We start from the raw sequence: 13,445 nt of genomic DNA, 5'->3' as shown, positions 1-13,445 counted from the left end.
TGTGGACATTATGTACCATTTAGATGATTCCTGTAAATAATAAATGAGAACGATGTATATAAAATGCCCAGAGTAGGGAAATATCAAACGAAGGTCTAGCTATCCATCTCAATACTTATTATTTACTTACTGCCTTTGTTTTAGAGCTATTTATCAAACCCATAAAATCTGAGAACCAGTTCTTTTGTCCTGAGCATAGGTTCTCAAACACAGGGAATGAACTGTTATGCAAGGAGATGACAAGTGTTGTAAACAGGTAGATTACTCTCACTTCTTCAGTCCTATTTACTGTATTAATGTAATTGGCAAATCTTTCTTTAGAGAGCAAAGAAATTTAGCCAAGTCCTTATCTTGATTATTTTAAAAAAAAAGCTTGTAGTATCTAAGTTAAAGATATTTACGATACTTTCTGTATCTTGTGATTGCTTCCAGTTTGTGTGTTATAGTCAAAACAACTACAAATTATTGAACACTATCACATGACAAACTAAGCAAAGTCTTTTAACGTTTATATGCCTTCCCATTTGATTTCTTTTGTAAACCTGATTTTCTACCCCACCTCAAAGTGTAGTGCAACTTTTGAAGGTGCAACATTTAAAATTTTACAAGGTCAGGTTTTTTTAATTCAGAAGACATTCTAAATGTTTTTGTCTTATGATAAATAGTTCCATTCATATTCAGTCTTAGGATAAGATACTGGTGCATTTTCATCTTCAGAGAAGGTGGAACACTGAAAAGAACTGAAACCAGTTGCATATATGTGGACATGTTGTTTCTCAATTTCTTAATATGTAAACTAGATTGTTAGTATAAGATTCTTATAGTCTGATTAAGGGACCTGCTTTAGTTAATGTATCACATTGAGGGTCTTCTAGTATTTCCAAAAATGCATGGAGCTACTACACATCTATTAGAATGCCCAAAATCTGGAACACTGAAAACACCAAATGCTGGTGAGGATGTGGAGCGACAGGAAACTTTTCTAATCGCTGATGGGAACGCAAAATGGCACAGCCACTTTAGAAGACTGTCTGACAGATTCTTTCAAAACTAAACATACTCTTACCATACAATCCAGCAATTGAGCTCCTTGGTATTTGCCCAAATGAATTGAAAAGTTATGTCCACACAAAAACCTGCACGTAGATGTTTATAGCAGCTTTGTTCATAATTGCCAAAACTTGGAAGCAGTAGGAAAATGGATAAATAAACTATAGTACATCCAGGCAGTGGAATATTAGTCCCTGCTAAAAAAAAAAAAAAAAAAAAAAAAAAAAAAAAAAATAATGAGCTGTCAAGGACAGGACATAGACATGGAGGAACCTTAAATCCATATTACTAGGTGAAAGAAGCCAATCTGAAAAGGCTGCAGACTGTGTTTTCAACTATATGACATTCTGAAAAAGGCAAAACTATGGAGACAGTAAAAAGATCCATGGTTGCCAGGGGTTTCGGGGTGGGGGGTGGGATGAATAGGCGGAGCATGGAGGACTTTTAGGGCAATGAAAATACTTTGTATATTATTATGATGGGCGGATACTTGTCATTATCCAAATCCATAGAATGTACAGCACCAAAAGGTAAAGGTACCTTAAGGTAAATTATGGACTTCAGGTGTAATGATGTGTCCAAATAGGTTGATCAGTTGTAAGAAATGTACCTCCGAAGGATGCTGATAATGAGGGAGACTATGCACTGTGGGGGGCAGCTATATGGGGAATCTCTGTACCTTCCTCTCAATTTTGCTGTGAACCTAAAACTGCCCACCCCAAATAAAATCGTAAAGAAGAAAAAAATTAATAAATTTTTTTTTAATTGATGGAATTTGAAATAGACCCTTACTAGTTCTAGGCTATTGGAGTGGCCATGGTGATCTGAACATAGGTTAGCTGTTTGTTTATTTTTTTTCAGATGACAAATAGTAAATGAATCAGACCTGCCCCAAATTTATATTCCTACTGAAACTTCATGATCATTGATTTAATTGAACTTAACTTTTTTGTCTTCTTAAAATGTTGAGTGGTGATCCATTTTTACGATATCATTGTAAACGTTTATTTCAGGTTCAGATACCTTAAATCTTTAGTTATTTAAATCAGTAGATCCTGGTAAACAGCAAATTTTATGTTTCAGGGTGCAGTCTCTGGGTCTGTACAAGCTTCAGATAGACTTATGAAAGAGCTCAGGGACATATACAGATCACAGAGTTATAAAACAGGTAAGGACCTCTGGATCTCTGCTGTTGTCCTTATGCCCTTTTAAATTTTCAGATAGTAACTTCATTTCTTATAGTATAACTGGACAGAAACAGAAATGTTTATTAACTTTATTTTAGGAATGTGAAACACAAATTTAATCAAGTTACCAAAAGACGGGGTAAAATAGGATGAGTTCACTTGTTTGGATTTTTAAAAATGTTTTTATGGACACATAATTTTTTATCTTCTTGCTGATGGGGATTAACTCATGATTTTTATCTTCTGGGAAAGGTACAAGAAATATATGCTTTGGAAAATAAATGAGTATATGTTTATTGTATGAACAGAGAACTGTTGTCAAGTTGATTTTTATGTTCTTTTTTCCTTTTTTTGAAAACAACATAATCAACTCTTATTGTAGTTAATGGTATTACTTTTAAAAATTTATAGTTTGACTTAAGAGTTCTTTCTTACCCAATAAGGCTTAAATATTATGGAATCTCTCTAATTGAAATAAAATTCCCTCAGATTATTGCAGAGAGTCTAACAGTATTGAATAAGAGAAAGAGCCAAACTTTAGTTTGTTTGAAAAGGTAGCATTATGATCCATTAAGAATTTTTCGGAGTGATCAAGTCTAAATCATTAGAGCTTACTTAAAAACAAACAAGCAAAAAAAACCCCCTACTTTATAGAGTCCAAGATAAGTCAAATTTGTTTCTGAGGTTGTTAGAAGTTTTGGTGTCCTAACAGTTCCTCTTATAAGAAATCTAAAAGTTTGTGTGTAGAAACATAATAAAGTTAAATATTTGAATACTGGTTTACCTTAAAATGTTCAGTCATCACTTGTTTGTTACTGCATTATTTGTAGTAGCAAAAAATTAAATTAATAACCAGCTATATGGTGGAATTAAGTTATGGCTTATCCATAAAATAAATTACTACAGTTATTAAAAAGATTGACAATAAATTTTTATATTCTAATGGAAAGATGTCCCAAAAAGTTGAAGAAAGATTATAAAACTGTATGTAGAGGGATTCCATTTTAATAGAACTGTTTGCATATATGCATAGGAGAAAAGTCTTAAGTACATATGATTTTGCATAAGCTTTTTTTTCCTCTTACAATTAATGGTAAACAGTTTTTCAACCCCCAAAATCCTCTTCATTGATGGCTTTAGTTGTCCATCTGTTAACGGTATAAGATACTCAGCTCCAGCACCAAAATACTTATAATGCAGCTTAGTTGTTCCATGTTTTAATGGCAAAATTCGTAGCTTTTGTTGGCTATTTAGTGTATATATTTACACCAGAGCAATAGTTATAAGATCAAATGAAGAGTAACTAACATGCCCTATACCTTTACAGGGATTTATTCAGTGGAACTCATAAATGACAGTTTATATGACTGGCATGTTAAACTGCAGAAGTAAGTGCTTTTTTATGCTAATCCACTCTTTTTAATGGTAGACTATTACAGTGGAGATTTTTTTCCCCCTTAATTTGATACCTATTTACTGTGGCTTTTACTTACTGTTTCTGTAGAAATAGTTCTTAGGTTGTTAAAATGAGTTGTTTCTTGGGCTTAATAAGTAAAGTGAGAAAGAAGGAGGAGAAAAAGAAGAGCCAGCTGTGGGAAAAAGTGTTTCATGGAGTTAATGAGACAATTAGGAACTATACAAACAAAAGTGTATAAATAACTTGATGAGATTGACTGTGACAACCAGTTTATATTTGAAATAAGAAATTTGAGTAGGGCCTGAATATATAGAACAGTTGTAGACAAATTTAGATTTTTTTTAGTGATTTCACTTTTTCTGGTCTTGTCCATGGTAAATTTCTCTCCTTGAACCCCTTGTCTAATAATACAGTTTGAGAGAAGCAGACTTTCTTGAGAAGATTATGTACATATGACCCTTTCCTTTAGAATAACTGCTAACTTTGCATGCCCTTAGGAGAGTAGGTGTAGAATACTGTGATCTCTTTTTGGACATTTAATCCCAAGGCGTTGGAGGCTATAGTTAATTTGTTTTTCCAGGAACCATAGAGCAGCTTTAGACCTTCTCTGTTTGGAATTTACCCTAGGGGCTCTGTTTTAGCTCTTGGAATGGTTCATTTTTGAGTTTAGTGAGAAAAAAAATCTGACTTTTTGTTTGAACTGTTTTTTGTTTTGTAATTCTTAGGGTTGATCCTGATAGTCCTTTGCACAGTGATCTTCAGATCTTAAAAGAAAAAGAAGGCATAGAATATATTTTGCTTAACTTCTCTTTTAAGGTAAGAAAATTGTAAGGGGACTCCATATGCTTCTAATGGCAACGTATATTTGTACAATTGCTTTGGAAAACCATTTGGTATAACTTGGTAAAGTAGAAGATACTCATATCCTGTGGTCCAGGAATTCTCCTCCTAGATATATAACCTGCAAGAAATGAGTACTTAGATGCACCAGGAGACAAACACAAGAATGTTCAAAGCAGCATTGTTAATAATAGCCTCAAATAAAAATAACCCAAGTGTCTGTTCCAATAGAATGGAGCACTGTGGTATTCATAAAATGGAATAGAGCTATGTGCAACAAGATAGATGAATCTTAAACACAGTGTTGAGCAAAAGAAACCATATTCCCAAAACATGTTTTGTACAATTTCATTAGTACAGCTCAAAAATAGGTAAAACTGAATTATATTATTTAAGCATGCCTTCTCATCGGAGGCAGTATTCCCCCGAATGGGGTGAAAATTGGTCCTTGGAGTGAAAAAGTCTTAAATATTACAATAGTCTGTAGCCCTTGAAAGGGCCACAATACATAAATAGATACACAGTATGTCTGTGGTATTAAAAGTTTTGTCGGGGAGCAGGACGGGGAGGAGTTAGGAAAAAATTATTCTAAAAAGGCTTCTTAGTGGAACAAAAATGAGAAATATTTATGGATTCATACTTGGGCAATAAAACTATCAGGAGAAACGAAGATGTGATTACCATACAGTTTAGGATAGCAAGTACATCTAGCTAAGCGGGGAGGGAGTTGTGAGCTGAAAGGGACACAGGGGGGCGGCTTGTTTATTGACTGTAGTCTGTTTCTTGACCAGGGTGGTAGTTGCATGGATACTATTTCATGCTAGTTTGTAATGGTGTACCTTTATATTTTATGCACTTTTCTAAATTTATGTGTTAGATTTGTTTTTAAAAGATGCTAAAAAATAAAGGTTAAAGCAATGGAATCTAGGTAAAATGTAGTGGTTTTAAATCTTTGTTTAAAAAAAGTAGGAAGTGTTTCTAAGGGGTTATATTTTAATTATTTGGAGCTTCTTTTTGACCTGTTCTTTGAAATTGAGAAAAAATTGTGTAACAGTTGTCTTGCAGGTAAACTTTTTTTTTCCCCCCCCCATTTCAGTTAGGTGGACTTCAATGCACTAGGTGCTATAGAAGGCTTGAGGACATGGGGCATCTAAATAATCCCTGTTCTTCAAGAGCCTGTAGTCTTTCTGGGGAGAAATCTGTGAGGGAAACTGTAGGGCTTTGGAGATCATGATGAAGAGTCTGGGAGCTTACCTTAATGCAGTAAAAAGCCAACAGAGGTTTTTAGGCAGGGGCATGATTGATCTGTTAGGCTTTTTATTTTATTTTTAAAGAAGAATTAGTATGCCTTCAGCATCAGAGTAGATAGGATAGAGTAGATTTCTGGGAGACTAGTTGGGGACTTTGATTTTAATCTGAGCAAAGAGCAATGAAGGTTGGTAGTGGTAGGAATAGGTGAGAATAGATGGATATGAGATGTTTTGAAGGAAGAAAACAAAAGACATGAAAGGATACTTTTATACTTGCAAAAAGGGTAATTTTCTGAAAGCTGCTTACTTAGCTTTTGTGTGTGTATATTCTTGTTTGGGCTTATATCCTCATTTATGATTGAACTTTCTTCAAATAGCCCAAATGTCAAATGTCATTGTTTTCCCACAGCTTTGTTATTGTAGAAATTATTGTGGCTATCAACTGGGTTGTCTTCCTAGAGAGTGAATCTGGTATATATTTACTGAAATTGCTAGTGACTGTATTTTTACTGATGCATATGGTGACGAAAAACTCTAAGAATGTATCTTTTTAAAAAATACATGCAAAATATTTTTAACCTGAAATCTAAGCAATCATATTAAATCATATTCCCATAGGCCCAACACCAAGCTTAAGAAATAGAACCTTATCAATATCTTTGAAGACTGATGTGGGCCCCTCCCCTCTTACTTCGTCTTTCAGAGATATCTTTTAAGGGAATCTGAAATCTTGACCAGGAAACTGAAGGTCTTGTGACTGCAGATAGCGTTTTCATTATATTTTCCTGCTTTAGGTAGAACTTCAGGGAGGGGATGATCTGGGAGGTAAATGGCTGAAATTCTGTTGGATTTGTTTCTGAACCATGGTTCCTGATATCAGAAAGAAGGACCTTTGCTAGGGTTGAAGTATTTCTTGAGAGGCCTGGGAAGAATGTGATTGCCTTGAGCTAACTGACCTCACTAAGAGGATCTTAAACTCAATTGCCAAGTTACTAGTATCGGGATTCATAGACTTTGGAGGATTAGCAAGTATGACTCAGAAAGAAGGAGTCACAGAAGGAGCATGAACAGTATTTAGGGCCTTGGATGGCCATGGTGACAACTTGAGGGTCATAAAGAGTAAGAAAATGAAACTTGAGATGTAACATGACACAAGGATGGGGAAGGGGAAGGGGTAGGAGGGAATGGGACCTGTTAGATTTGTCAGCAACTTGGTAAGGAAGTGGTGGTCTGGCTTTTCAGGCCACATCTGATCTACTGAGTTGAATTTTGAGGTTGTACTTTAAGAAGGGTTTATTTAGACAAATCTGGGTTTATTTAGAGAATAGTAGCAAGGATTAGAAAGATTCCATACCATGTCCTAAGATAGCAGGTGAAATTATAGATTTGGAGAGGAGAACATGGGGGTTCCTGATACCTTGTCTTCAACTATTTGAAGGGCTGTATGTGTATAAATATTAGTTTGATTAGTTTTTGATGAACACAAGCCATGACAATAGAATTAGTAAGTCAAACTGTAAAGAGACAATTTTCAATTCAGTATAAGGAGGTGATGTATAACTATTTAGAGCCATCTGATGATGGCTCTAGTCTTTTAAAAATAGAATGTGCCTCATGGCTGAGAATAGCTTGGAAGCCCAAGATGTTGATTTGGAAATTGGATAACTTTATGACATCCTTGTAAAACCTGAGGTTCTTAGTTTCTGAGTTAGTATACCACAATAGCTCGCATATCTTTTTTTTTTTTTTTTTGGCCACACTGCACGGCTTGTGGGATCTTAGTTCCTTGCAGGATCTTAGTTCCCTAACCAGGGACTGAACCCGGACCCTTGGCAGTGAAAGCGTAGAGTCCTAACCACTGGACCACCAGGGAATTCCCTCTTGCATATCTATTTAAACAGAAACCTTCCTCCACCCCACCCACCAATGCCTGTAAACAACCCCCCTACAACCCCATGCCTTTTTATTTCTGTAAAATCTTGATTACTGAGTTCCAAGGTACAGAGTTTATGGAATAGAATCCTTGTGTTTTGATGTAGAATAGTTAATCTGAAGGATTACTTAAAATGAAGGGAGTTCTCACTGTCACATAATCAATTAAAAGAGGTTTTGGGGCTTCCCTGGTGGCACAGTGGTTAAGAATCCGCCTGCCAATGCAGGGGACACGGGTTCGAGCCCTGGTCTGGGAAGATCCCACATGCCGTGGAGCAACAAAGCCTGTGTGCCATAACTACCGAGCCTGTGCTCTAGAGCCCGTGAGCCACAACGACTGAAGCCCGCATGCCTAGAGCCCGTGCTACGCAACAAGAGAAGCCAATGCAATGAGAAGCCCGCGCACTGCAACCAAGAGTAGCCCCCCCGCTCGCTGCAACTAGGGAAAGCCCGCATGCAGCAATGAAGACCCAATGTAGCCAAAAATAAATAAATTTATATATATAAAAACAAGGTGTGGTAGTCACTCATTTGGGATCACATATTTAAAGATCTGAAATATAGAAAATTAAATGAAGTTGTACTTTACCAAGCTTTGCATCTATGCCTTTCTTTATCTGTTAAGTTGTAGATAAAAGGTAAGCTACTTATTTGGAAGTAGATTGTAATAACTGTCATTAAGCTAGTTTCTTGTGTGGGTAGATTTCTTCTTTTTCTGCCTTGCAGTAGATAGCTAAGATTATCTGTTTTAGCCGTCAGAAGTGTGCTTTTTTATCTCCCTCTCCTATTAGGATTGAATTTACATAGTTTACATGTTCCTCAGAATCTTACTTGAGGATGGGTAGTAAGGTACTGGAATTATCCTGGTTATTTTTCCAGTTAAAACTGTAGTTTTGTGTTCCTTAGAAATAACTGGATGAAACAAATGTTTGCTTAGCTCTTTTACTTGCAAATTGATTTTATAAGAGGTGTTAGTTTCTTCTCATTTATTTGAACACAGAAATCAGAAGTAATTTCTCTTAGACTTCCTGACATATCTTCATGGAGGCAGTATGCTGTTTACTCTGCTCCTCTGTTGTAGGAAAGTGAGGCATAGCCTTCTTGGCCTCCTGGCCACTAGAGACTGACCTCTAACACTCTTGGCCACTTCAGCTACCATCTTTACTTCAGTTCATTGAGAGAAAAAGTTTTATTCTTTTGGAAACCTCAGTTTCCAGGACTGAAAATTTGAAACAGAGAATTGTGCAGCCAGAGAGTTAGCTGAGGTTCTGTTCTCTCATCTTGCCATTATATATTTTTATCAGGTCTGATGATCGTTGTCAGATTAATTGGAGCAATTATCTATTTGCATTTAATGTTGGTATTGCTATTCGGGTTTAAATCTGTCTCATTTACTTGTCCTTGCTCCATGCTTTTTTCCGCCACATTCTTTTGGATTTTTTTTTTTTTTTTTTTTTTTTATTACTCCAGTTTCCCACCTCTGTTAGCTTGGTGCTTATCATCCTTTACTCTGATTTACTACCTTACAATTATAATACATATCCTTAGCTTGTCAAAGTATAATATAAATTTGTTAATTTGTGTTTTTCCTTTTCCTTGTCAAGGCAAAGACCTTAGAACATGTACACCCTGCCAAATACGTGCTGTTGTTGTCATGCATTTAGTTCTATATTTATCTAAAACCTTATACATTATTGTTACATAATTCATCAGTATTCATTTGGATCTTTGTACATATTAGCTCTTTTCATGGTCTTTATTCTCCAGGTTTCCATCTAGGATCTTCTTTCTCTTGCGTGAAGAATATCCTTTTTTGTTTCCTTCAGTGTGGGTCTGCTTATAGGAAAATATCTTTATTTGGACTTCACTTTTGGAAAGTATTTTTTTTATATATATAATTTTCAGTACCCTAAATTTTCTTCTTTTAAGAGTTGAATTTTATTTATTTATGTGTTTATTTTTGGCTGTGTTGGGTCTTCATTTCTGTGCGAGGGCTTTCTCTAGTTGCGGCAAGTGGGGGCCACTCTTCATCGCGGTGCGCGGGCCTCTCACTCTCCCGGCCTCTCTTGTTGCGGAGCACAAGCTCCAGATGCGCAGGCTCAGTAGTTGTGGCTCACGGGCCCAGTTGCTCTGCAGCATGTGGGATCTTCCCAGAACAGGGCTCGAACCCCTGTCCCCTGCATTGTCAGGCAGACTCCCAACTACTGCGCTACCAGGGAAGCCCCTGGAAAGTATTTTTATTGTGTATAGATTTTTAGTTTGGAGATTCCTTTCTTTCAGCACCTCAAAGATATCATTCCCTTATTATAGCTTCCATTGTTTCTCTTGAAGTATTTATAGTGTGTAAATCTCACGAAGCCTTTAATCAGTTCTGGAAAATTTTCAGACATTATCAGGCATTATCTCTTCAAATATTGCATCTGTCCCATTCCAGGACTCTACATATATGATTAGCCTTTTCAATACATTTCCCTATGTCTTGTTTATTATCTGCATTTTCCACATTTTTCTCTCTCTTGGCTTCATTTGGGATGTTTTCTGACCTATTTTTCTAGCATACTGAATTTCTCTTCCAAGTCTCCATGGTGGTAAACTCATCCATTAAGTTATTAATTTCAGTAACTGTATTTCTAAGCTTCAGAATTCCTATATAGTTCATTTTTATAATTTTAATTTTCTGCCAAGGTTTTCAATCTTGCCTTTTCTTACACATACTCAGCATAGTTATTTTAAAATCTGTGTCTGATAACTCTTATTTTGACCCCTTATAGTTTTGTCTGTAGTTTGCTTCTTGTTTTCTGATCATGTTGTCTTTAAGTTTTTTTTTTTGTTTTAAACATCTTTATTGAAGTATAGTTGCTTTACAATGTTGTGTTAGTTTCTGCTGTATAACAAACTGAATCAATTATATGTATACATATATCCCCATATCCCCTCCCTCTTGTGTCTCCCTCCCACCCTCCCTATCCCACCCCTCTAGATGGTCACAAAGCACCAAGCTGATCTCCCTGTGCTATGCAGCTGCTTCCCACTAGCTAGCTATTTTACATTTGGTAGTGTATATATGTCAATGCTACTCTCTCACTTCGTGCCAGCTTACCCTTCCCCCTCCCCGTGTCCTCAAGTCCATTCTCTACGTCTGCGTCTTTATTCCTGTCCTGCCCCTACGTTCTTCAGAACCTTTTTTTTTTTTTTTAGATTCCGTATATATGTGTTAGCATATGGTATTTGTTTTTCTCTTTCTGACTTACTTCACTCTGTATGACAGACTCTAGGTCCATCCACTTCACTACAAATAACTCAATTTCATTTCTCTTTATAGCTGAGTAATACTCCATTGTATGTATGTGCCGCATCTTCTTTATCCATTCATCTGTCGATGGACACTTAGGTTGCTTCCATGTCCTGGCTATTGTAAATAGTGCTACAGTGAACATTGTGGTACATGACTCTCTTTGTTTTTTTAATAAATTTATTTATTTATTTATGGTTGTGTTGGGTCTTCATTGCTGTGTGCGGGCTTTCTCTGGTTGCTGCAAGCGGGGGCTACTCGTCATTGCGGTATGTGGGCTTCTCATTGAGGTGGCTTCTCTTGTTGCGTAGCACGGACTCTAGGCACGCAGGCTTCATTAGTTGTGGCACGTGGGCTCAGTAGTTGTGGCTCACAGGCTCTAGAACGCAGGCTCAGTAGTTGGGGCACACAGGCTTAGTTGCTCCGTGGCATGTGGGATCTTCCCAGACCAGGGCTTGAACCCGTGTCCACTGCATTGGCAGGCAGCTTCTTAACCATTACGCTATCAGAGAAGCCCAACATGACTCTTTTTGAATTTTGGTTTTCTCAAGGTATATGCCCAGTAGTGGGATTGCTGGGTCGTATGGTAGTTCTAGTTTTAGTTTTTTAAGGAACCTCCATACTGTTCTCCATAGTGGCTGTATCAATTTACATACCCACCAACAGTGAAACAGGGTTCCCTTTTCTCCACACCCTCTCCAGCATTTATTGTTTGTAGATTTTTTGTTGATAGCCATTCTGACCAGTGTGAGATGATACCTCATTGTAGTTCTGATTTATATTTCGCTAATGATTAGTGATGTTGAGCATCCTTTCATGTGTTTGTTGGCAATCTGTATATCTTCTTTGGAGAAATGTCTATTTAGGTCTTCTGCCCATTTTTGGATTGGGTTGTTTGTTTTTTTGTTACTGAGCTGCATGAGCTGCTTGTATATTTTGGAGATTAATCCTTTCTCTGTTGCTTCGTTTACAAATATCTTCTCCCATTCTGAGGGTTGTCTTTTTGTCTTGTTTATGGTTTCCTTTGCTGTGTGAAAGCTTTGAAGTTTCATTAGGTCCCATTTGTTTATTTTTGCTTTTATTTCCATTTCTCTAGGAGGTGGGTCAAAAAGGATCTTGCTGTGATGTATATCATCGAGTGTTTTGCCTATGTTTTCCTCTAAGAGTTTTATAGTGTCTGGCCTTACATTCAGGTCTTTAGAGTTTATTTTTGTGTATGGTGTTAGGGAGTGTTCTAATTTCATTCTTTTACATGTAGCTGTCCAGTTTTCCCAGCACCACTTATTGAAGAGGCTGTCTTTTCTTTACTGTATATTCTTGCCTCCTTTATCAAAGATAAGGTGACCATATGTGCATGGGTTTGTCTCTGGGCTTTCTATCCTGTTCCATTGATCTGTCTTTCTGTTTTTGTGCCAGTACCATACTGTCTTGATTACTGTAGCTTTGTAGTATAGTCTGAAGTCAGGGAGCCTGATTCCTCCTGCTCCGTTTTTCGTTCTCAAGATTGCTTTGGCTATTTGGGGTCTTTTGTATTTCCATACAAATTGTGAAATTTTTTGTTCTAGTTCTGTGAAAAATGCCAGTGGTAGTTTCATAGGGATTGCATGGAATCTGTAGATTGCTTTGGGTAGTATAGTCATTTTCATAATGTTGATTCTTCCAATCTAAGAACATGGTATATCTCTCCATCTGTTTATATTGTCTTTAATTTCTTTCATCAGTGTCTTCATTCCTTGCATACAGGTCTTTTGTCTCCTTATGTAGTTTTATCTCTAGGTATTTTTTTTGTTGTTGTTGCAGTGATAAATGCGAGTGTTTCCTTAATTTCTCTTTCAGATTTTTCATTGTCATTGTATAGAAATGCAAGAGATCTCTGTGCATTAATTTTGTATCCTGCTACTTTAACAAATTCATTGATTAGCTCTAGTAGTTTTCTGATAGCATTTTTAGGATTCTCTATGTATAGTATCATGTCATCTGCACGGTATCATGTCATCTGCAAATAGTGACAGTTTTACTTCTTTTCCGATTTGGATTCCTTTCATTTCTTTTTCTCTCTGATTGCTGTGGCTAAAACTTCCAAAAGTATGTTGAATAATAGTGGTGAGAGTGGGCAACCTTGTCTTGCTCTTAATCTTAGAGGAAATGGTTTCAGTTTTTCACCATTGAGAACGATGTTGGCTGTGGGTTTGTCATATATGGCCTTTATTATGTTGAGGCAGGTTCCCTCTGAGCCTGCTTTCTGGAGAGTTTTTATCATACGTGGGTGTTGAATTTTGTCGAAAGCTTTTTCTACATCTATTGAGATGATCATATGGTTTTTATTCTTCAAATTGTTAATATGGTGTATCACATTGATTGATTTGGGTATATTGAAGAATCCTTGCATTCCTGGGATAAACCACACTTTATCCTGGCGTATGATCCTTCTAATGTGCTGTTGGAGTCTGTTTGCTAGTATTTTAAAGAAGATGATG

The 13,445-nt window shown here is 36.5% G+C and overlaps 1 protein-coding gene across 2 annotated transcripts in view; it reads left to right on the top strand.

The window, feature by feature from the left end:
* The window catches only part of UBE2Q2 (ubiquitin conjugating enzyme E2 Q2), a 72,792-nt gene that overhangs the window by 26,678 nt on the left and 32,669 nt on the right, over positions 1–13,445 (top strand). The window contains exons 6-9 of one of the 2 annotated variants that reach the window (XM_073801294.1): positions 2,134–2,218; positions 3,565–3,625; positions 4,380–4,470; positions 7,904–8,118. In XM_073801294.1, coding sequence (XP_073657395.1) covers positions 2,134–2,218; positions 3,565–3,625; positions 4,380–4,470; positions 7,904–8,017 — 351 coding nt within the window. In that variant the 3' untranslated portion in view covers positions 8,018–8,118. Of the gene's footprint in view, positions 1–2,133; positions 2,219–3,564; positions 3,626–4,379; positions 4,471–7,903; positions 8,119–13,445 lie in introns of those variants that run through there. The other variant, XM_019950305.3, reaches the window with a different exon arrangement.

This window comes from Tursiops truncatus, chromosome 2 (genome assembly GCF_011762595.2).
Source record: "Tursiops truncatus isolate mTurTru1 chromosome 2, mTurTru1.mat.Y, whole genome shotgun sequence".
NCBI lineage: Eukaryota > Metazoa > Chordata > Mammalia > Artiodactyla > Delphinidae > Tursiops > Tursiops truncatus.
This window is presented reverse-complemented; position numbering and strand designations above follow the sequence as displayed.